The 24,842-nt window shown below is 44.8% G+C and overlaps 1 protein-coding gene across 1 annotated transcript; it reads left to right on the forward strand.

The window, feature by feature from the left end:
- Positions 1 to 8,935: 8,935 nt before the first annotated feature.
- Positions 8,936 to 9,694, forward strand: LOC123187981 (eukaryotic translation initiation factor 3 subunit G-like). The gene has a single exon (XM_044600028.1). It carries the CDS (start codon positions 8,936 to 8,938, stop codon positions 9,692 to 9,694), a length of 759 nt encoding a protein of 252 aa, XP_044455963.1.
- The last annotated feature ends 15,148 nt before the right edge of the window (positions 9,695 to 24,842 follow it).

Consider the following 24,842-nt stretch of genomic DNA (forward strand, 5'->3'; position numbering starts at 1 on the left):
CCGCGTGGTCGTCACGCCGCCGGGGAAGATCCGCGTGACCCTGTCTGCCGAAGTAAGAGAGAGGGCAGCGGCGACTGGGGTTGCCGCGGGCGTGAGGAACCGGCCAGGGACGCGAGCAGAGCGACTAGGAGGAGATGCCCGTCGAGGTGGTTGCCTTGGAGGAGCAGCCCCAGGTGGTTGGCGAGGCACCGGCGAAGGTGGGCGGTGCTGGAATTTTGTCTATTTTGGGCCTAACCCAATATCAGTTTCAGAAAAATTCCTAATAAATCCTAGAGGCCCACGCATCATTTGTGCAAGGCAAGAGGTGGAACAAAAGTTTAGTCCCACATTGCTAGCTTAGAGGGAGTTGGACCTCTTTATAAGGAAGGTTCTTTCCCTACATGTATGAGCATGAGAACAAGAGGGACATCCACGCGCGCTCCTCCTCCTCCGCCGCCGCCCGCCTCGCGACGCGGGTTGCGGGAATGAGCCGAGCCGATGTCTAAATTTTAAGTTCCGACCACTGCGTTGCTGCTACGTTCTTCCCCATCCCGTCTTGCGGCGTGCACCACAGGTCGGGACAGTAGGCCCCCGAAACCGCACCTTTTGAGTCATGTACGGGAGAAGGGTGATACGGTTTTTGGGGAGCGCTCAGCGCGACTATTGGCGACTACGTCCACGACCTCCCCGACGACATGGCAGGCGAGGACACCGACCCCAAGTCCAGCGCTTCTGCTGCTGCTGTCCCGTACGTGTTCTTCTCTTTCCTGTTAAAGGTTCTGCCGCAGTTCCTTGTCCTACACATGATAGGTTCTACTTCATATATGCTACTTGCTATACTGTCTGCTTTAGATATGATAGGCTACGGTTCATATATGCAGAAGCTATTTACCTTCTCTCTATCAGAATGTATGACTTGTTTTATCTCTTCTATATTAGTCATGCTTTATCTAGTATTTCTGTTAATAAAATCATTTGGTAAATTGCTCATATTTCCAACAATCCAAAAACCTTATTATAGGCAATTTACCCCAAGTGGTTTTGCTACTTCCATGAGACCTCCTATGTTTGAGGGTATCCACTATAAGAGGTGGCGCGTGAGAGCAGTCTTATGGTTTCAAACCGTGAGTTGCTATGACGCCACTCTCGGCAAACCTAAAGGAGAGCTTGATGCTCAACAGGCACAAGCTTTTCAAAAAATGGATACTCTGTTTAAGGCTGCTCTCTTGAGTGTTCTTGGTGAGAACATAGTTGATGCTTATGCGTCAATTGATAATGGAAAAGATATGTGGGGTGCACTCGAGGCCAAGTTTGGGTCTCGGATGCTGGCACTGAGCTGTACATCATGGAGCAATTATATGATTACAGGATGACTGAAGAGCGCTCCATGGTTGAGCAAACTCATGAGATACAGTCATTTGCTAGAGAACTTGAGCACTTCAGTTGTATGCTACCAGACAAGTTTGTTGCCGGAGGTATCATCACTAAGCTTCCTCCTTCATGGAGGAACTTTGCTACCTTGCTGAAGCATAAGAGGCAGGAGTTTTCCGTCCCGGATCTCATTGGCACTCTTGATGTGGAAGAAAAGGCGAGAGCAAAGGACACACGTGCTCGAGGTATTGAGGGAGGATCTAGTGCCAATGTGGTACAGAAGCAGAACTTCCAGCCCCACAAGTTCAAGAACAAGGGCAAGTTTGATGGAAAAGCAAAGTTTGATGGGAAGAACAAGGCTGTGCAACACACGAACTTCAAGAAGAAGAATGGCAAGAAGAAAGGTGCTTGTCATGTGTGTGGGGATCCTGATCATTGGGCTCCTAGTTGCCCTAATCGCTATGACAAGCGTCATCCTGGGAAAGGCGGCAAGACCGCTAATGTTGTCATTGGAGACACTGACATGAAGGATGCTGGGTATGGTATATTTCCCACTATTCTTTCAGTATGTCATTCTCCTGACTGGTTGATTGACACGGGTGCTAATGTGCATGTATGCGGTGATATTTCCATGTTTTCGTCTTATCAGACCGCAGGGACTTCAACCGTGCTGATGGGCAACGGTTCAAGTGCTTCTATTTGTGGTGTTGGCACGGTCGATCTGAAGTTTACTTCGGGAAAGATCGTGCGGCTGAAGAACGTGCATTATGTCCCCTCCGTCAATAAAAATCTTGTTAGCGGATCTCTTCTGTGTAGAGATGGCTACAAGCTTGTCTTTGAGTCGAATAAATTTGTAATATCCAAGTATGGAACCTTTGTTGGTAAAGGCTATGAGTCAGGAGGCTTGTTTCGTTTATCCTTATCAGACATTTGCAATAAAGTTGTTAATCATATTTGCAACAATAGTGAATCCAATGTGTGGCATTCACGTCTTTGTCATGTTAACTTTGGTTGCATGTCGCGACTAGCGAAGTTGAACTTAATCCTAGTTTCACCACCGTCAAGGGATCTAAGTGTCAAGTGTGTGTGCAAGCTAAGCAACCTCGTAAGTCTCACACGACTGCGGAAATAAGAAATCTTGCACCACTAGAGCTCATACATTCAGATCTATGTGAAATGAATGGTGTGTTGACAAAAGGTGGAAAGAAATATTTCATGACGTTAATTGATGACTCCACTAGATACTGCCGTGTGTATCTTCTGAAATCTAAGGATGAGGCTTTGAACTTTTTCAAGATCTATAAAGCTGAAGTGGAAAACCAACTTGATCGGAAAATCAAGAGGCTTAGGTCCGACCATGGTGGAGAGTATTTTTCCAATGAGTTTGATGCTTTTTGTGTGGAACATGGTATAATCCATGAGAGGACGCCTCCCTACTCTCCTCGGTCACATGGGGTGGCCGAAAGAAAGAACCATACTCTAACTGATTCGGTTAACGCCATGTTAAACACATCGGGTCTCTCCAAGGCATGGTGGGGGGAGGCGATATTGACAGCATGTCATGTCCTGAACCGAGTCCCCACAAAGAACAAAGAGATAACTCCATTCGAGGAATGGGAGAAGAAAAGGTTAAAACTCTCTTATCTGCGAACATGGGGTTGTTTGGCGAAAGTCAATGCTCCAATTTCAAAGAAGCGGAAGCTTGGACCAAAGACTGTGGATTGTGTTTTCCTGGATATGTTTTTCATAGCATTGGCTATAGATTCTTGGTTGTAAAATCTGAGGTACCTGACATGCATGTCGGTACGATCATGGAGTCGAATGATGCGACTTTCTTTGAAGATATCTTTCCCATGAAGGATATGGCTACCTCATCTAATCAGGAGATGCCTAGTTCATCGAATCAGGAACTAGTTACAATTACCGAACCTACAATTTCGATGGAACACTTTGAAAGTCCTGTGGAGGAGAACAATGAAGTTCCTATTAGGAGCAAGAGACAGAGGACTGCAAAGTCCTTTGGTGATGATTTTCTTGTATACCTCATAGATGACACTCCCAATTCTATTTCAGAGGCCTATGCATCTGAAGATGCTGACTACTGGAAGGAAGCGGTTCGTAGCGAGATGGATTCCATCTTGGCGAATGAAACTTGGGAGATAACTGATCATCTTTATGGGTGCAAACCTATAGGATGCAAATGGGTATTCAAGAAGAAGCTTAGGCCTGATGGTACTATTGAAAAGTACAAGGCTCGGCTCGTGGCTAAGGGTTATACCCAAAAGGAAGGTGAAGACTTCTTTGATACTTACTCACCCGTGGCTCGACTGACCACTATTCGAGTTCTACTTTCACTAGCCGCCTCGCATGGTCTTCTTGTTCATCAAACGAATGTTAAGACTGCTTTCCTAAATGGAGAGTTGGACGAGGAAATTTATATGGAACTGTTGGAAATATGCCCTAGAGGCAATAATAAATTGATTATTATTATATTTCCTTGTTCATGATAATCGTTTATTATCCATGCTAGAATTGTATTGATAGGAAACTCAGATACATGTGTGGATACATAGACAACACCATGTCCCTAGTAAGCCTCTAGTTGACTAGCTCGTTGATCAATAGATGGTTACGGTTTCCTGACCATGGACATTGGATGTCGTTGATAACGGGATCACATCATTAGGAGAATGATGTGATGGACAAGACCCAATCCTAAGACTAGCACAAAAGATCGAGTAGTTCATTTGCTAGAGCTTTGCGAATGTCAAGTATCTCTTCCTTTGACCATGAGATCGTGTAACTCCTGGATACCGTAGGAGTGCTTTGGGTGTATCAAACGTCACAACGTAACTGGGTGACTATAAAGGTGCACTACAGGTATCTCCGAAAGTATCTATTGTTTTATGCGGATCGAGACTGGGATTTGTCACTCCGTGAAAACGGAGAGGTATCTCTGGGCCCACTCGGTAGGACATCATCATATGCGCAATGTGACCAAGGAGTTGATCACGGGATGATGTGTTACGGAACGAGTAAAGTGACTTGCCGGTAACGAGATTGAACAAGGTATCGGTATACCGACGATCGAATCTCGGGCAAGTAACATACCGATAGACAAAGGGAATTGAATACGGGATTGATTAAGTCCTTGACATCGTGTTTCATCCGATGAGATCATCGTGGAACATGTGGGAGCCATCATGGGTATCCAGATCCCGCTGTTGGTTATTGACCGGAGAACGTCTCGGTCATGTCTGCATGTCTCCCGAACCCGTAGGGTCTACACACTTAAGGTTCGATGACGCTAGGGTTATAAAGGAAGCTTGTATGTGGTTACCGAATGTTGTTCGGAGTCCCGGATGAGATCCCGGACGTCACGAGGAGTTCCGGAATGGTACGGAGGTAAAGATTTATATATAGGAAGTCCTGTTTCGGCCATCGGGACAAGTTTCGGGGTCATCGGTATTGTACCGGGACCACCGGAAGGGTCCCGGGGGCCCACCGGGTGGGGCCACCTGCCCCGGGGGGGCACATGGGCTGTAGGGGGTGCGCCTTGGCCTACATGGGCCAAGGGCACCAGCCCCAAGAGGCCCATGCGCAAGGAAACTTGGAGAGGGAAGAGTCCTAAAGGGGGAAGGCACCTCCGAGGTGCCTTGGGGAGGATGGACTCCTCCCCATCCTTAGCCGCACCCCTTCCTTGGAGGAGGGGGCAAGGCTGCGCCCTCCCCCTCTCCCTTGGCCCTATATATAGTGGGGAAAAGGAGGAGCAATCAGACCTAAGGCCTTTGGTTGCCTCCCTCTCCCTCCCGTGACACATCTCATCTCATCATAAGGTGCTCGGCGAAGCCCTGCAGGATTGCCACGCTCCTCCATCACCACCACGCCGTTGTGCTGCTGTTGGATGGAGTCTTCCTCAACCTCTCCCTCTCTCCTTGCTGGATCAAGGCGTGGGAGATGTCACCGGGCTGTACGTGTGTTGAACGCGGAGGTGCCGTCCGTTCGGCACTAGGATCATCGGTGATCTGAATCACGACGAGTACGACTCCATCAACCCCGTTCACTTGAACGCTTCCGCTTAGCGATCTACAAGGGTATGTAGATGCACTCCCCTTTCTACTCGTTGCTGGTCTCTCCATAGATAGATCTTGGTGTTACGTAGGAAAATTTTGAATTTCTGCTATGTTCCCCAACAGGAACAACCAGATGGGTTTGTACTAGATGGTCAGGAAGGGAAAGTGTGCAAGTTGCTGAAGTCTTTGTACGGACTTAAGCAAGCACCCAAACAGTGGCATGAGAAGTTTGAAAGAACTTTAACAGCTGCAGGCTTTGTTGTAAACGAAGCTAACAAATGTGTGTACTATCGCCATGGTGGGGGCGAGGGAGTTATCCTGTGCTTGTATGTTGATGACATACTGATTTTCGGAACAAATCTGAATGTTATTAAGGAGGTCAAGGACTTCCTATCTTGTTGTTTTGAGATGAAGGATTTAGGAGTGGCTGATGTCATTCTAAACATCAAGTTCTTGAGAGACGATGATGGTGGGATTACATTGCTTCAATCTCACTATGTGGAAAAGATCTTGAGTCGTTTTGGTTATAGTGACTCCAAGCCCTCTCCAACACCATATGATGCGAGTGTGTTACTTCGAAAGAATCGAAGAATTGCTAGAGATCAATTGAAATATTCTTAGATTATTGGCTCGCTTATGTACTTAGCAAGTGCTACAAGACCTGATATCTCTTTTGCTGTTAGCAAACTGAGTCAGTTTGTCTCAAAACCAGGAATGTGCATTGGAAAGCTCTAAAGAGAGTTTTGCGTTATTTGAAAGGCACTGCAAATTATGGAATTCACTACACCGGGTATCCAAAGGTGCTTGAAGGGTATAGTGACTCAAACTGGATCTCAGATACTGATGAGATAAAGGCCACGAGCGGTTATGTATTCACTCATGGAGGTGGCGCTGTTTCTTGGAAGTCTTGCAAGCAGACCATCTTAACGAGGTCAACAATGGAAGCAGAACTCACAGCACTAGATACAGCTACGGTCGAAGCAGATTGGCTTCGTCGGCTCTTTAATGACTTACCGGTTGTTGAGAAACCTGTACCGGGTATCCTTATGAACTGCGATAATCAAACTGTGATCATGAAAGTGAGCAGCTCAAAGGATAACATGAAGTCATCAAGACACGTTCAGAGAAGGTTAAAGTCTGTCAGGAAAATGAAAAACTCCGGAGTTATTGCATTGGATTATATCCAAACGTCTAAAAATCTGGCAGATCCTTTTACTAAGGGTCTATCACGTAATGTGATAAATAATGCATCAAGGGAGATGGGTATGAGACCCACAATATGAGTTGTTCATGGTGGTAACCTATTCTTTGTAATTGGAGATCCCGTGAATTAGATGTGGAAGACAAGCTGTTGGTCAACTGAGAGGAGAGTATCCTTACTATTCACAATACCACTCCATGAAGATGCAATACTCTCCTTATCTGCATGGCAGGTTGATGTATATCTTAATGTGTTCTAAGTGGCTTATTTAAGCAGAGATGTTATCCTGCAGAACATCTTTTGAAGAACACACCTATATGAGTCTGATTGTCAAACGTCGCAATCTATGAGAGTAGGGTTCTCTCTAGTAAACTCATGAAAGGTCACGGAGTATGACGCATAAGCTCCACCCACGGGGAAGACCCACGGTAGACACGTATCGGTCAAGGCTTTATGTGAAGCTAGATTCGCAGAAAACTTGCAGTTCAAGGCCCAGTCCATTGTTCAAGTTGCTTACTAGTGTAGCATAGAGTTCTAGGTGGAAGTTCAACTTAACAGTCTCCACTGCAGTACCGGTATATAAAACAGTGTTTTGGAATCAAAGGCAAATTTTTGTGTGCCTCTGAGATCTGGTGGGGGATTGGTGGAATTTTGTCTATTTTGGGCCTAGCCCAATAGCAGTTTCAGAAATTCCTAATAAATCCTAGAGGCCCACGCAGCCCATTTGTGCAAGGCAAGAGGTGGAACAAAAGTTTAGTCCCACATTGCTAGTTTAGAGGGAGTTGGACCTCTTTATAAGGGATGTTCTTTCCCCACATGTATGAGCATGAGAATAAGAGGGACATCCACGCGCGCTCCTCCTTCGCCGCCCGCCTCGCCACGCCACGCTACGCCTTGTCACGACGCGCTGCGCTGCGGGTTGCAGGAATGAGCCGAGCCGATGCCTAAATTTTTGCCACGCACGACGGGTATACGAAAGGTCACGTGTGAGTTGAAACGTTTTCTGTAGTGGACACTGCATTCGAACGGCGCGCCTCTTCGGCCGCTGCCTGTTCGCTTCGTCTCCCTTCGTTGCTTCACCTCCCGCCGCAGCTTGTTCGCGTCCTTCTCCTGTGCCTATATAAGAGAGGTCGCTCCTCTCCAGAGAAACACAACAGAAGCTCCTCTTCCTCTCGCCACAAAGTTCCGACCACTGCGTTGCTGCTACATTCTTCCCCATCCCGTCTTGCGGCGTGCACCGCAGGTCGGGACAGTAGGCCTCCGAAACCGCATCTTTTGAGTCCTGTACGGGAGAAGGGTGATAAGGTTTTTGGGGAGCGCTCAGCGCGACTACTGGCTGCTTCATCACGGATGATCCGGTCGCCGACGACTACTTCCCCGACGACGACTTCTTCCCTGACGTCCACGACCTCCTCGACGACATGGCAGGCGAGGACACCGACCCCAAGTCCAGCGCTTCTGCTGCTGCTGTCCCGTACGTGTTCTTATCTTTCCTGTTAAAGGTTTTGCCGCAGTTCCTTGTCCTACACATGATAGGTTCTACTTCATATAGGCTACTTGCTATACTGTCTGCTTTAGATATGATAGGCTACGGTTCATATATGCAGAAGCTATTTACCTTCTCTCTGTCAAAACGTATGACTTGTTTTATCTCTTCTATATTAGTCATGCTTTATCTAGTATTTCTGTTAATAAAATCATTTGATAAATTGCTCATATTTCCAACAGGCGGCGGGGCAGATGGACTTTGGTTTAGTCGCCCGCTGGCCGACGGTGGCTACGACGACCGCTTGGTCCAGCCACCGGCGAAGGAGGAAGAAGCATAGGTGAGGAGGGGGATTGGCAAGAAATTTAAAACCAGAAGGGTTGTATGCCAGTCCGATTCGAACCCGAGGTGGCTTGGGACTATTCCCAAACCAGAGCTAAGGTTCTACTCTCTTCGTTTTTATTTACTCTGCATATTAGAGTTGACTGAAGTCAAACTTCGTAAAATTTGACCAAGTTTATAGAAAACAACATAAACATTTACCATAACAAATCTACATGATGTGAAAGTACATTCAATAATGAATCTAATGATATTGGGTTGTTATTGTATATGTTAATATTTTTATTTATAAACTTAGTCAAAATTTACAAAGCTTGACTTTGACCAAAGCTAATACGCGAACTAAATAAAAACGAAGGGAGTATATAAACGAAGACTGGCTGCTCCGGCTGGTATAACCTATTCAAGAGAAAAAAAAACCTATTCAAACGTACAAGTCTGTTGTAGTACTTTGGAGAAAGAGAGAGAGAGAGAGAGAGAGCCATGGCGCTTACGCAGACGAAGGAGGAGGGCGACGATTGCTATCTCCCGCCGCCGGTGGTCATCGGGCCCGACGAGGACGGTGTGAGAAAGGTTATCGAGTACCGCTTAGAAGAGGGCGTGGTTTTAAAGGTGACCACGACCACCCGCTCCCGCTCTAAACTCGCCGCCAAGGAGCACCGTTCGTGGCCCAGGTTCGGCGACGCCGCCAACGACGACGGCGCCACCTTCCGCTCACGTAATCCGCACCCAAACGTGCTCTCCTCACATGAAGTCTTCCTTGATCGCGCTGGGACTGGCAGCAGAGCTGCAAGAGGCGGTCCAGTGGCGGCCATGCTTGCCGGCGAGCGAGATGGTTCCGTGGTTTGCAGGACCTGCAAGAAGGGCTACCACTGGACGTCAAGGTGCCCATACAGTGACCTTTATTCCCAGCTGGAAGCCTTGGATGAGCAGCCGAAACCCGCGTGTGAAGGAGGTCGCTCCGCTGCATACGTGAGGCGGAGGAACCACGACAACACCGTCCGCGTGGACAATCTTTCGGAGCAAGCCCGTGATCCAGACCTTCTGGAGCTGTATGGCGCGGTTGGCCCGGTTCGCCGCGCACATGTCGTCGTGGATCGCAGGACGGGATCTAGCAAGGGGTTTGGATTCGTAGAGTTCGTCCGCAGGGCAGATGCTGAAAAGGCTATCCGCACCCTCGATCGTTACGGCTACGATCACCTCATCATCCGTGTGGAGCGACCAGAACGACGCGTCGGCTGAGCTAACCTCCGTGTGTTTGGACGGCACTGGAATATAATCTTCGAGAGCTGGGCGTCGGCAAAAGCTTGGCTCTGATCAGCCTCACATCTTGTGTGGTATAGCATTCTCTTAGGAATAGGATCTCACCAAGTTGTTTACATATGCAATATCTTGTTGAATTGATCATGTACCTATGTGTTATTGACATTTTATTTTGAAAAAGGTCCATTTTACTCCCTTAAAGAAAATGGGTGGTTCGCATAACCTTCTGGACTTTTTTTTGGTTCAGTTAACCCCCTAATCTATCCCAAACCGTTCAAAAATCATCTCTAGCTGGTTTTTTGAGCCCATTTGCTGACATGGACACAGTCAAGGCGGTATTTGACCAGTGGGGTGTGAGGTCCATTCGTCAATCGAATCCCCACTCTCCTCTTCGACGCCTAGAGAGCATAATCGACGCTTGGTTTATGCCGCCGGCGCTGTAGTTCTTAGCCCGCGTGGCCAACACCTCCCCCTCCCCTTCAATCCATGTCCTAGAGCTTCCCCTTGCTCTGCTATACGCTCATGCCAAAGGACTTTATCCTAGTCACCCTAAATCACCGGCGACTATGTCTTCTTCCCCGCCTCCGGCATCGACTGTCGCCGCCTCGATCTCTTCCTCTGGTGAGCCCCGCTTCTCCTTCTCTGCTTCCTAAGCACCATGGTGCTCCTCTGAAGCTGACCGGCCCATCAATTTGGAGCTGCGCGTCCCTGAGGAGCTCTCCCCGCATGGCCCAGCTCCAGCCCCCGCTGCTGCTATGGGTGGCGCACTGCGCGAGTAGGCTACATAGATGAGGGAGGGAACAGAGAGGCTCCGGAGGAGTAGGGGCTCACCTAGGGGGTGCTGGCACGGGAAGGGGGACCAGAAGTGCAGCGACGCCATGGACGCCGAAGGCGGCGACCGGGGCGCAGGCTTGCGGGGAAGGGGTCGCGGGCCTCACCGGGAACCTGTCCAGAAGGTGCGCGAGGTCGTCTCGCGTCAACGAAGGGGTCGTGGAGGTCGGGGGCGTGCTGGTGATGGCGGATTTTAGCGTGGTGGCTGGCGGCAATGGCGAGGAAGACGACGATGCCAGGATCGATTGGGGTTGGCTTGGCACAATGGATTTGGCAGAGTTGAAGAGGGTAACGAGGCAGATGATCCCGACATTTTGGTGTGGCTCTATGCTTCCTCCGGCCACGTGCACGGCGATGGTGGCCGTCGGCCGAAGCTTGGGCACTCTCGGGGTGGCTGCAGATGTGGGAGAGAAGGCAGAGGAGGGCCCCACTGGTCAACAACGCTTTGACCTCGTCCATGTCAGCAAAACCACCGGTGCAAACCCACCAATGATGATTTTTGAACGGTTTGGGATAGATTAGGGGGTTAAGTGAAGCAAAATAAAGTTCAGGGGGTTATGTGAACCACTCATTTTCTTCAAGGGAGTAAAATGGATTTTTTTTCTTTTATTTTTAACACAGTACAAACGCAAGTGTTCATATACACGCGCGTACACTCACCCCAGTGGCGGAGCTTGAAAGAAAATGTTGGATGGGCCAGACTAAAGAAGAGTATTTTTTTTTGGAAATTCTGAATAGTATATGATGCAAGTTTACAAGATGCAGCGAGCATATTTATATATAAGGAAAGCACAATACACCACCCAAAGTACAGTTCATAAAGCACCATTATAAGCTACTCCCTCCGTTCAGAAATACTTATCATCACAATGGATAAAAGAAGATGTATCTAGATGTATTTTAGTTCTAGATACATCTCTTTTTTGTTCATTTGGATGACAAGTATTTTCGGACGGAGGGAGTAGCTATTTCAAGCCAGGGAAATACATGGTCTTCCTCAACTTCACTTATCTTGTCTCTTTTCCTTTTAAATACCAAAGCAGTTCTTGTCTAACCCTAATTTCTCTTGCCCATGACCTAGGATGCAGTTTGCATAAGATCAGACTATTAGTAATCACTAGATGTAAGGAACTGAAAGAAATCAGGCTATTGCATACCAAATGGGGAATTTGGAGGAAAATGCTAGTTTACCTGTGTTGCCCTGCTGCTGGTGTGCCATGTGTCCTAAAAAAATCAGTCCGGCAGGCAGGGGGTTCATGTGCCAGCGCCTAGTAGGGACGTTGGCAAGACTCGATGTTGGAGCTTTAGAGGAGAGCAGATGGACGCAGGGAGCTTATGCGCCAGAAATTTGCGGGCGGCATGACGGCACGTCAACGTATATGTCGCCGATGCTCGGGATTAGGAGCAGGGCAGGAGGCTAGCGACGACTGACGCAAGATCTCGGCGAGCAGCGGCTGCTCCATGAGATGGCGGGTAGCTCGCTCCAGTGGTCGGTGCTCCTTGGACCGCGAGAGAGGAAGAGAGAATTGGGGATGACGTGCGCTGCTTGGGTGAACACATGTCTGAGGGGATGCGTAGGTGGGCTGACCTACGAAGATGCATACATAATTATTATTTTGCTAAAATCCTGGGCGGGCCACGGCCCGGTTTAGCCCCTACGAAACTCCGCCTCTGCTCACCCCTATGAACGCGCGCACACACACACCCTATTCTTATGAGCACCTTCGAAAGGCTGAGCCGGCATATCATCTTGAAATTTATGAAGTCACTGTAGGCACCTCGTCGTCGATGGGAATGTCTCCTCCCACTGAATACGCATCGCGGGAAATACTGAAATAAATCCAGGAATAAATGCGAGCACCAGGACTTGAACCCTGGTGGGCTGAGAATACCACGGCCCCTCTAACCATCCAACCATAGGTTGATTCGCGTGTGTTATTTACATATGCAATATTTTGTTTGCATTGATCGTGTAACTATATTCTTTATGATCACTCGCGGTGTATTTATTTATATTTTGAAAATACATTCTTGATCTATCTGGAATTGATAGGTCTCATTTTTAATCATTGTATAAATTTTATACCTACTAATAAATCTCTTAATACGACCAAAATAGTTTTTTACCATACTGAGCCATTTATATATTGTTGTTGAAATATGAAAAATGCATATACTTTATAGTGCAACAGAATGATTTAGTAAGTAGCAACATACTATGTTCACTCAGCAAAAGTTGTTCGTTCAGAAGTAGGTGCTTAGGGTGCTTTTGGAGGACTAAAATTAATAAGAATGAGACCGAACTTGTCATTTCCCACTTTGCTCATGCCCCTCCTTGACATTACGCTTCATGGTAATAATGCATATTGAGAAATACTCTATAAGCTATTTTTAGTTTGCTAAAAAAATCATAAGCTCCATGGAATATTGGTAGGTTAACACTTTTGTAGAACAGTAATTAATAGTTCAGAAATACACAAGTGAACCATGCAATTCTTTCTAAAGTAACCATTGTTACGACCGACTAAAGAAACATAGTAGTGACCTTAAAAAAAGTTAGGCCCTGTTTGATAGCTCTGCATTTTCTATGTATTTGGAGAATACTATAGTTTTTTCAAATACCATGATTTTAATTACAGTAAGCTGTTTGGTTTCCATAATAAATTGTAGTTTTAATACAACAGTATTCCCTAAAACACAGTATTTCCTTTGTTTTAAAAAAAGAACCCCGAACCTCTTTTTTTTAAACTGAACAGGCGAGAAAACAGGCCCGTCTCGTTGTTCTTCCTCGTTCGCTTCCAAGCCGCCGCTGCTGCTCTCTCGTCGCTGGAGATAGTCTCGTCGCTGCTCCTTCGTCTGCTTCCAAGCCGCCTCCTTTTTTGCTTGTTGTATCACGTGTCATGCTGGTCATATGTTTGAAGTAATGCTTGGGAGGAGCCACTAATCGAATCCACTGCAAGGCGTCGAGCTTGGCCGCACGGTTCCAGTTTACGCGTGGTGCGCCACCGGCTACGCCGTGTTGTGAGCTGTCAGGTCCTAGCTCCACGCGCAGCTCCGGATGCCCCTTGACAGCAGCGCGGAAGAATGCCAATGAGTTCGTGAGGTGACACACCTCGTGTTGTGGTAGTTCGACTGCCTCCTCTTTGGTAAGCTACATGCCCAACTACAGTTTGGCAGTGGCCTTTGTGCATGGCCATCCAAAGTTTGTGCATGTGGGTGGCCTTTGTGCATGGTCGTTGAGTTTGCAACAGCTGGGTAGTTAAGGAGAAAACGGCTAGCTAGCTAGCCAATTTACGTGGATATATGCAGCACCAGCCAAACAGCACAAAGTATTCTCAATACTTCATAATACTGTGATATATCAAAATTGTGGTATTTTATACCAACATGCAAAAATATTATAGTTTTTCAATACTTTGATTTTTTAATACTTCACTATCAAACACAGCCTTAGTCCAATAGCAGTCGCGCGCAGGTCATGTGGAGTGCGTGTTTCTTCACCGCAGCGGAGCTGTCATGTGTTTACTCCTACCATAGGAGCAGGCTTCCTGATTGGTTTGTGCTTGTGATCTCCAAATTTGCCATGACAAATGATTTGTAATTCATATCATTTTTCTACATTATCTCATGAATTAGACATCATTTTTATTTCATATACCATGACAAATTACAATGAATTAGAGATCGTTTGCCATGGCAAATTATCATCAATTAGCAAATTTACAATCCTTTATAGTTAACATATTTTTTGGTAAATAGTTGCCATGGCAAAATTGCTATGAATTTTAATAGACCATGTCAAAATGCTATTCATTTTTAGAGACTGTTTTCCCATGTAATGCCCAATGTTCTCTAAATCTTCCATGTATTAGAGATCTCTAAATTTTGCCATGAAAATGATCTACAATACATACCATTTTTCTACATTTCTCATGAATTAGATATCGTTTAGTTCCATATTCCATGGCAAATTACTATGAATTTGAGATCGTTTGCCATTGGAAATTATACATCATGAGTTTGTAATGCCTGTTAAAGCTATGCAGTTTGTTTTAAAGATGTGTTTCCATGGCAACTAAAAGCATATGTTGCCATGCAATTTGAAGAATGTTACCATGGTTACTAAACAAATTTGCCATACTTTTTTCTAAAAAATTACAATGGCATACAATTTTCCACATTTGCCATCAATTAGGGATCATTTCCTTCGTACTCTATCATGGCAAATTCATTTTTTTACCATGGCAAAAATATTGGACCATTAATTTTATTTTGAGGCCATGGCAAATATATCTTGTATGTGCAATGGCCAATCTCCTTTTTTGACCATGGAAAATCTTTTTCTTTGACAATGGCAAATCTTTTTCTTCACAATGGAAAATCTCCTTTCTTTGACAAATGACAAATTTCTTCATGGGCGATGGAAAATCAATTTATTTGACAATAGCAAACTCCTTTTTTGGACCATTTGCTATTATTATTTTTAAGTTTTTTCAATTCTTACTTTATGGACCATGTAGATTTTTTTGGGCTTTTGAAAAATTTACCAGACAACCCATGGTCTTGTTTTCATTATGTCATCATAGCAAATTTATTTTTTAGACGGGCGCGTTCACAGTCACTGATAGGGCATGTCTCAAATTTCCACAGTTACAATCGGATATCTCATACTAGATTCTCAAATCCTTACATGCAAACTAAAATAAACCTACATACTACGTCGATCACCTAGCTACTCGTCGTCGGAGATGTCGACGATCTCCATGCCCGGCTCCGGTAGCATGGGCGGCAGCTGCAGTTTCGACGCCTCCGGCTGCTCCGCTCCGGCTTCCTCCGCCTCTATCTCTGCGTCAAATTCGGCGAAGAGTGCATCGGACTCCGCCTGCTCCCGCCGGAGGAACGCCCGGTTGGGCTCCACATAGGCCTCATCTTGGATGGACTACGGGATGGCCTGTTGCTCCGCCATCTCGTCGAACTGGGTGATGGCGAACTCCCACTACAAAAAAATACACTTCCGTGATGATACGTGTTTGTCATAGTAGGTCACGTTTTCTGTCATGCATGTACATCCATGACAAATTTATGACAGAATGAAGATAGTCATACATGTGTTGTCGTAGAAGTGTTTCATGACATTACCAAAAGTATTATCACGGAAGTGTCCACTTCCATGACGATAAATCGCGCATCACAGAAGTGCTTTCGTCAAGGGTGACCGACACGTGACATCCATCGTAACGGAACGTTGTTAAGCTACCGGGTCTGGTTTTGGATCCGATTACCCGTTAACAGCCCGGACCAATGAGGATTTTCCACGTGTAAAATTCTGATTGGCTGATGGAAACACGTGTCAGCTCCGCGTTGTCACATGTGTCACTCATCTAATGGGCGAGATGCGCCTATGATATGTTGACACATGGACCGGCCCAAAAGTGGCCCATAAAGTTTAAATGGGCCGGCACAACTAAAGGCCCACAAGATTTTGCGGTCCATAATGGGCCAGCCCAGCAAAAGGCCCACGAGATTTTGCGTATCATAACGGGCCGGCCCAGCTAAAGGCCCGCGAGATTTTGCGGGCCATAATGGGCCAGCCCAGCTAAAGGCCCGCGAGATTTTACGGACCATAATGGGCCGGCCTAGCTAAAGGCCCAACATTCTCAGTTAAGGCCCATACGGCTAGTGTGAAATTGGTCCGTCAACGGCCTGTCCTAAACTTGTCATCATCGCGGCCCATTGTCACTTCTGGCCCGTTAACAGTCTGCTAAGTGTATGGGCTGAATTACGGCCCGGTGTATTTCCGACCTGTTAAAGGTCCTGCTTCATTTGGGCCCATTTACAGGCCATTGAAACTTTCGGCCCATAAACTACCGTGAAGGATTTGGGTCCTATTCGGCCATGTCTAACATTCGGCCTGTTAGAGGCCCACTATAGATTTGGGCCACTTTCGGCCTGTTAACGTCGGATAAAATCCATGGGCCATATGTGGCCCAATGTCACATAGGGCCCATTAACGACCCATATAAAAATGATGATAATCTAGCTCGACCGAACTTCCGGCCTGTTAAAGGCCCGTGTATTAGGTCGGCACATTTACGGCCCGTCCGAATTTCGGCCTGTGAAAGATCCGCATCGTAAATGGGCCCAATCTCATTTTTGGTCTTTTAAAGGCCCATGTTTTTATGGGCTCGAGATATTTACACCTGTAAATGGCCTATTATTACTGAGGGCCCAAATTATGTTTAGGCCTGTTAAAGGCCCATTATAGGCACATGTCTACCAGAAAAATATGAAAACTTGTGCTGATTTAGGCCCAGATATTTTTAGTGGGCTACATGCAAATTTCGGCCCATAATCGTTTTTAGCCCAATTGGAATGGGCCCGACGAATGTTGGCATGTTGGGCTCCTACGAAGCTTTTGGCCGAATACATTACTAAGATAAACCTACACTATACAAAAATAGCGTCGTAATTATTGCAGCCTTTGGCAGCATCATAAATGGTGTATCACAACAAAAGGCCTGTTGGCATAAAGTTTACAGTCCTTGCAGATAAAGCACCATCAGATGTATAAAAGCACAGATCATTTGACATGAGTGCTAATGTTTCAGGTTGTAGAATCTGATGGAGCAACACGATCTTCACCTTTTTTCCGCCATTGCTCTTGAACAACGAAGCGAATGTCTGATAGTCTGGTTTCAAAACCATTCATATCTTGACGACATTTGTCAACCACTATTCTTGTTTCCAAAACGACATCCATTAGGGATTGGACTTGTGTCTGGAGCACAGATATATCACTCTGTCTAGTAGGAAGATTTTGTTCAGTAGGCGATTTGGACGAGGTTACCTTGACAACCAACCCATAATTACGCAGGAAGGTGCTTTTTGCATTGTTAGCAGAGAGATACTGACGCACTGCAGCAAGAGGTGAAATTGTGCCTGTGGTAGCCTCGTCACCTTCAGGTGGTTGTGGCCGTTCAATCATTTTTTCCATAGCTTCCTGAAAGTTTGAATTTGTAGATTAATGTACCAGATAAGTTACTAATGAGACAAAAACAAACAAAGTAGGTTACACGTTTATACATAACTTATTTTGGTGAACTACTGTAATACATTAGCATGTATTGTAGTGCCAACTACATAATAAAATCACTTTCGGAACATATGTCCATGTAGCATGCCTACTTCTCACATTAGTTGACATCTAAGGATAAAGAGACATGGTTTAAAGTAGGATGAACATAGTATGACATCATTCATATCATGAGCAAACAGATATAAAACAAACAGGCTATTTTATCATTGTGTGCGCACGTGAACATAACAACTAGAATACAGATCAAGACCAAAAGAATATCGTTCATCTCTTTTAAACCATGTAAGGTGAAATGATACATTAAGACAACTGTGTATAAAAGTGAACAGAGTAACTGACATTGGCTGCAAACCAAGTAGTTAAATGAACACATCACAATACCAATCAGTTCAAAGGCAGGAGGAGTAAGGACTTACAACAACGGCTTGAACTAGTGTGCTCATGCCCTTCATCTTGCTGGTGTGGCAATCCTTGAAGATTTGCACTGCATTCGGTTCAGGTTCTTTTTGGTCCGCACAGGCTTTCCTCTGTATTTGGAACAAGTCAATATAGATACGATAATATGGCACAGAAAAAAGAAGGAAGTAGCAGCTATTTACAAGAGCCTCGCAGTGTGCAATATAGCTACGAGATCCTGTTGTCTGTTGGAATTTCACTTTAGAACGGTTGGTCTTGTTCTTCAAACAGTTAGCCTAGAAGAAGATACACTTGTAAGGCACATACATAAATACAAGTTCAATATGTGGTTTGATCAAATACATATAGCCTACCTGATACTTTGGATCAGACCAGTGTTTAACGAGGGTTGTCCAGTCTTCATCTGTAATATATTCCACTGGAGATGTTTGGGCGATTTCATTGTTAGCCTTGCCTTCAAAGTGAGATTTTCTAAGGTGGTACCGATACTGTCGTAGAGCAGACTGAAAAACATGAGTGCATGCTTGTTTAGTTGCATCATCTTTCGGATCCAACTTGAACCTCATCTATTGAAAAAAAGAATGTGAGTCTTATTAGGAGGAAGCTAGAAAGTATGGGACAGAGCAAGACAATATTACTAATTGCGAGAATAACATTACTTACGGATAAATGTCAAGGAAGGTGTTAAACTGGATTTTGTCTTTCTCATTCATGTACTGGATCCATGTTGGTAGGATATGTGCATGACACCTAATGGCAACGGCTGCCTCTGATACTAACTTGGCTGACTCTGTAGCATCACGTGGCCTTTTTAAACCTACCTCAAAATGGATCTCCATTCTTCCTCCTTTAGATTTTGTTAATCTGTCAAGCATTATCCCTAATGTCTGTTTCCGCTTGCGTCGTGGTGCTAGTTCAACAACGAATATGGAAAGTGTTAGTGTACATCAAACTGTGAGAGTACATATAAAGGAGCGTGCAACTGCAACTTGACTCGTTCAGGTACCGTCTTGGTGTTGATGCTCATGAGGTTCATCTGATCTTGCCAAGTCCTGTTGTGTCAGCAGTGCTTCGTAAGTAGTGTTAGGTGTGAAGGCAGCTTGGGAACTGGCCAGTTTCGGAGCAAACGAATGAGTAACTCATTGAGATGCTGGTACAGTTGAAGCGGATGCTGCAGCTGGTGGAGCAGGTGATACTGCGTTTGAAGATTTAGCCGGTGGACTTGGACCTTCTACTGCACTATAAGTACCAGCAGAATTTGGACGACAAATCCTTTTCCGTTTCACCCAACGAGTAACACCACTCCCTACTATATTATTTTCCTTGCTCTTTTTTGACTTTGCCATGTCAAGCCGTACCCACAACATAAAAGAATAAAATCGCTCTTCAGAACTCATTGATGCATGATACAGACAAGCAATACTTTGATGTAGGACAACCGTATGAGGATGGACTATGTAAGAAAAACAGGACGACATGACATATTCACAGCTACGATGTGTAAACTAAGCAGAAGGATTTTCAAGAAAATAGAAGTAATGCAAGCTAGACACCATATGAAAGATGCAACCAATATTACTCTGCCAAGTTAAAAGTGTCTTGCCATAAGTGGCAATTCAAAAAATTAGAAGCAGTACAATGTAGAAATCAATGCAAGATGCAACCACTATCAAATTGCCATGTTAAAAGTGTCCAATTATGAGTGACTGATGCGGGATACACAGTAGCAGTATTTTGATGTAAGAACATGGTATGATAGATAGATGCAGTGTATTCTAGACACAGAACACCATGTCATATGCACATGTATAACGTATGAACTCAGCAGTTGCAATTTAATCAAAATAGAAGAAATACATGCTAGACAACATATGCAACATGAAACCAATTATCACACTGTCAACTTAGAGCAAGCACCTGCGATGGTGGAGTACGGGAGATGAACTCATCATGTAGACTTGGGACTTCAACTTCATTAGCAGTAGCAGTGGCAAATCTATAGAGTCTCTGTTTGCGTCAGTGCGGAGGACCACCAACATCCCCTAACTTACTCTTTTACTTCCTATTTTCTGATATTGCCTTATGAAGTCAAAACCACAAGAAGACGAATAAAATTAGCTTTGCATAACTGGTTGATGCATGATACAGACAAACACTACTTTGATGTAAGGCAAGCGCAGAATAGGAGGATGGAATATATACAAAAAAACAATGTTTCATATTCACACGCATGATAGGAGGATGGAATATGTATGAAAAAACAGTAAGCGGAAGACATTTCAATAAAATTATAAGAAATGAAAGCTAGGCACCATATGAACATGCAACCAATATCACTCTATCAGGTAAAAAGTGTCCCGTCATAAGTGCCATTTCAAGAAATTAGAAGTAGTACAAGCTAGAAGACAATGCAAGATGCAATCTACATCACAGTCCCAAGTTAAATGTGTCTTATGGGTAAGTGATCGTTGGAGGTATAAGTTGTAAGCTACGCAGATGCAATTCAACATAATCAGAAGCAATACAAACTAGACATCATACGGAAAACACAACCACATATAACAGTTCCAAGTTAGAGCAAGCACCTGTGATGGTGGAGTAGGGGAGATGTGCTCATCATGTACACGTATGTTCTAAAAATAGGAACACGTGTCATATTCACAGGCATTATGTGTAAAGTAAGTAGATGCAATTCAACAAAGTTAGAAGCAATACAAGCTAGACATCATACGCAAGATGCAAGCACATATAATAGTGCCAAGTTAGGGCAAGCGCCTGTGATGGTGGAGTAGGGGAGATGTGCTCATCATGTACACGTATGTTCTAGAAACAGGAACACATGTCATATTCACAGGCATTATGTGTAAAGTAAGCAGATGCAATTCAACAAAGTTAGAAGCAATAGAAGCTAGACATCATATGCAACATGCAATCACATATAATAGTGCCAAGTTAGAGCAAGCACCTGGGATGGTGGAGTAGGGGAGATGTGCTCATCATCTACACAGCTACGTTGACTGTCTAGCCTTGCGTTGTCTTGCGAATCTTGTTGGGAGGATGGCGGAGTAGAATCTATAGAGAACCTCTGTTTCAGTTGCTCGGAAGGACCACCGTCATCCAATGCCTTGTCAATTTCCTTCATCTTTATTGATTTTGCATTGTGAGGTCAAACCGACAAGAAAAAGGAATATAATTCGCTCTTCAGAACTCATCCATGCATGATACTGATGAACACTAGTCTAATGAAAGGCAAAGTCATGATACAAGGATGGAATATGTACAAAAAAATGGACGGCTTGACATATTCACACCTATGATGTGGTAACTAAGCAGAAGGCACTTCAACAAATCAGAAGCACTACAAACTAGACACCATATGAAAGGTGCAATCAATATCACTCTGCCAAGTTAAAACTGTCTTGTCATGGGTTGTGTTCATCAAACTAGAAGCAATACATGCTAGAAATCATATTCAAGATGCAAACCAATATCACACTGCCAACTTAAAGGTGTTCCATCATAAGTGACTGATGCAGGATACACAAGAAGAGTAGTTTCATGTAAGAACATGGTGTGATAGACAGATATAGTATGTACCAAAAACAAGAAAGCGTGTCATATTCACACGTATCATGTGTAAGCTAAGCAGATGCAGTTTACACTAATTAGGAGCAATACAAGATAGACACCATATGCAACATGCAACCAGATATCACACTGCCAAGTTAGAGCAAGCACCTTGGATGGTGGAGTAGGGGAGCGCGGAGACTTGGACCTTGTAATGCACTATCAGTACAAGGAGAATCGGTATAGATGCTCCGTTTACATTGCTGCAGAGGACCACCATCATCGACTTCCTTACTCTTTTCCTCCTTTTTCTTGATTTTGCCTTGTCAAGTCAAACCCACAAGAAAAAGGAATAAAATTTGCTCTTCAGAACTCATTGATGCATGATACTGACGAACACTACTCTAATGAAAGGCAAAGTCATGATACGAGGATGGAATATGTATGAAAAAATGGATGGCTTGACATATTCACACCTATGATGTGGTAACTAAGCAGAAGGCACTTCAACAAATTAGAAGCACTACAAACTAGACACCATATGAAAGGTGCAATCAATATCACTCTGCCAAGTTAAAACAGTCTCGTCATAGGTGGCGTTCATCAAACTAGAAGCAATACATGCTAGAAATCATATTGAAGATGCAAACCAATATCACACTACCAACTTAAAGGTGTTGCATCATAAGTGACTGATGCAGGATACACAAGAAGAGTAGTTTCATATAAGAACATGGTGTGATAGACAGATATAGTATGTACCAAAAATAGGAAAGCGTGTCATATTCACACGTATCATGTGTAAGCTAAGAAGATGCAGTTTACACTAATTAGGAGCAATACAAGCTAGACACCATATGCAACATGCAACCAGATATCACACTGCCAAGTTAGAGCAAGCACCTTGGATGGTGGAGTAGGGGAACGGAGACTTGGACCTTGTAATGCACTATCAGTACAAGGAGAATCGGTACAGATGCTCCATTTACGTTGCTGCAGAGGACCACCATCATTGCTTTCCTTACTCTTTTCCTTCCTCTTTCTTGATTTTGTCTTGTCAAGTCAAACCCACAAGAACAAGGAATAAAATTTGCTCTTCAGAACTCATTGATGCATGATACTAACGAACACTACTTTCATGTAAGGCAGCCGCATGATAGGAGGATGGAATATGTATGAAAAACAGGACGGCGTGACATATTGACATGTATGATGTATAAAGTGTAAACTAAGCACAAGGTGCTTGAACTTGTTAGAATCAATGCAAGCTAGAAACCATATGAAAGATGAAACCAATATCACTCTGCCAAATTAAAAGGGTTCCCTAACAAATTTATTTGACCAAATTAGAAGCAATACATGGCAACATGCTAGAAATAATATGCAACGAATAAAGGTGACTCATCGTAAGTGATTGATGCAGGATACAGAAGAGATGTAGTTTCATATAAGAACAAGGTTAACACATAGATGTAGTGTGTACCAAAAATAGGAAGGCATGTCATATTCACAGGTATAATGTGTAAACTAAGCAGATGCAATTTACCCTAATTAGAAGCATTACAAGCTAGACACTGTATGCAACATGCAACCACATATCACACTGCGAAGTTAGAGCAAGCACCTGTGATGGTGGTGTGGGGGAATTGTGGTCATCAACTAGACAGCTACGTTGACTATCTTCATTTAGCCTTGCTGTTTCTTGAGAATCGTGTGGGGAGGATGACACTACACTCTTTAAACGAGTATGGCGTCTCACAGTAACCCACCTGGGTGACTGTCTCATCATAAGTGATTGATGAGGGATACAAAAGAGCATTAGTTTGATGTACGAGCATGGTCAATAGACATATGTAGTACTCCCTCCGTTCGGAATTACTTGTCACAAAAATGGATGTATCTACAACTAAAATACATCTAGATACATTCATTTCTTGGACGAGTAATTCCGAACGGAGGGAGTATGTATCAAAAACAGGAAGGCATGTCATTATCAAAGGTATAATGTGTAAATTAAGCAGATGCAATTTAACCAAATTGGAAGCAATACAAGCTAGACGCCATATGCAACATGCAACCACATTTGACAGCGCGAAGTTAAAGCAAGCACCTGGGATGGTTGTGTGTGGCAATTGAGATCATCAACTGCAGAGCTACGTTTACTGTCTCCAATTGCTGACACTGCATCCTTTAGAGCGCTGAAACACTTAGTGCTTATCTTTGAATTACACTGGAGCGACATCTATCTTTTCTTTTCAGCATTCATCAACACTGCGTCAGAGTCTGAAATACCCATGTATAAAAAACAATAGTGTGAGTATGGGTGAAGTGTGTGCACAATTAGTATAGTGTAAAGGTAGCAGATAGCAGGTCGGTGAGAAATAAATGACGGGAGACATATCATAGCTCTGCAACATGCATGGCACACTAAATTACTACAGGATTCTATGAAAATAACATTCGACTGAAAACAAATAGGTCAGTTCATTTTTTTCTGCACCGTCCGGTGTATAAAGAACGGGCAGATCACCTTCATCTACCTCCAGCCATTCAGTGTTGACGATCTTCCTCGAAACGGCAGCGACCACCGGCCCAGTCCCCTGCCTGCGCCCTCCCCTCGACCTCACCACACCGCCGTGCTTGGCACCGCCCCCGGCAATCCATTCAAGCCCCGCCGACCTCCAGATCGGGCGCAAGCAGCTCCTGCGCCCCACACCCCTATGACAGACCCCGATGCGCCGCTTCCCCGACGAACAGGCGGACTAGGTACTCCGCGTGCCTAAGCGGGTGCTGCTTCTTTTATTTGCGGTTCGATTGACCCTGATCAGGCGGGCTACTGACCTCTAGCAAAGGTGAAATAGTAAAGGGAGGAAACCTTGTGCATTTAGTATCATGAAGAAGATGCAGTAAGAAGCGCTCAACTAGTTTCTTTCGTGGGATGAATATGGTGTGAGCAGAGACATAAGGTTTGCACGAATAAGGGAAGAGGACTACCTCTTTCTGCTGGCAGTGTTGTGTCCTCCTTCTGTTTTTCCAACGATCTTCTTGTGGTTCGCTAGAAACAAGAAGTTGTGGAGGACGGTGCAGCCTTGGATGAACCCATGGCCAAGTTGTTGAGTGTGGAGCGGTGGCCGTCTGTCGGCGGCGGGGAAGCAGATCCGAGGCGGCGAACAACGGCGTAGCGGGAACAGCTCCGGTGCGGTGGACAGTTGCGAT

Source organism: Triticum aestivum, chromosome 1A (assembly GCF_018294505.1).
Source record: "Triticum aestivum cultivar Chinese Spring chromosome 1A, IWGSC CS RefSeq v2.1, whole genome shotgun sequence".
NCBI lineage: Eukaryota > Viridiplantae > Streptophyta > Magnoliopsida > Poales > Poaceae > Triticum > Triticum aestivum.

Excerpts from the sequence above, each read along its gene's own strand:
- LOC123187981 (XM_044600028.1), top strand. The coding sequence starts at position 8,936 with ATGGCGCTTACGCAGACGAAGGAGGAGGGCGACGATTGCTATCTCCCG.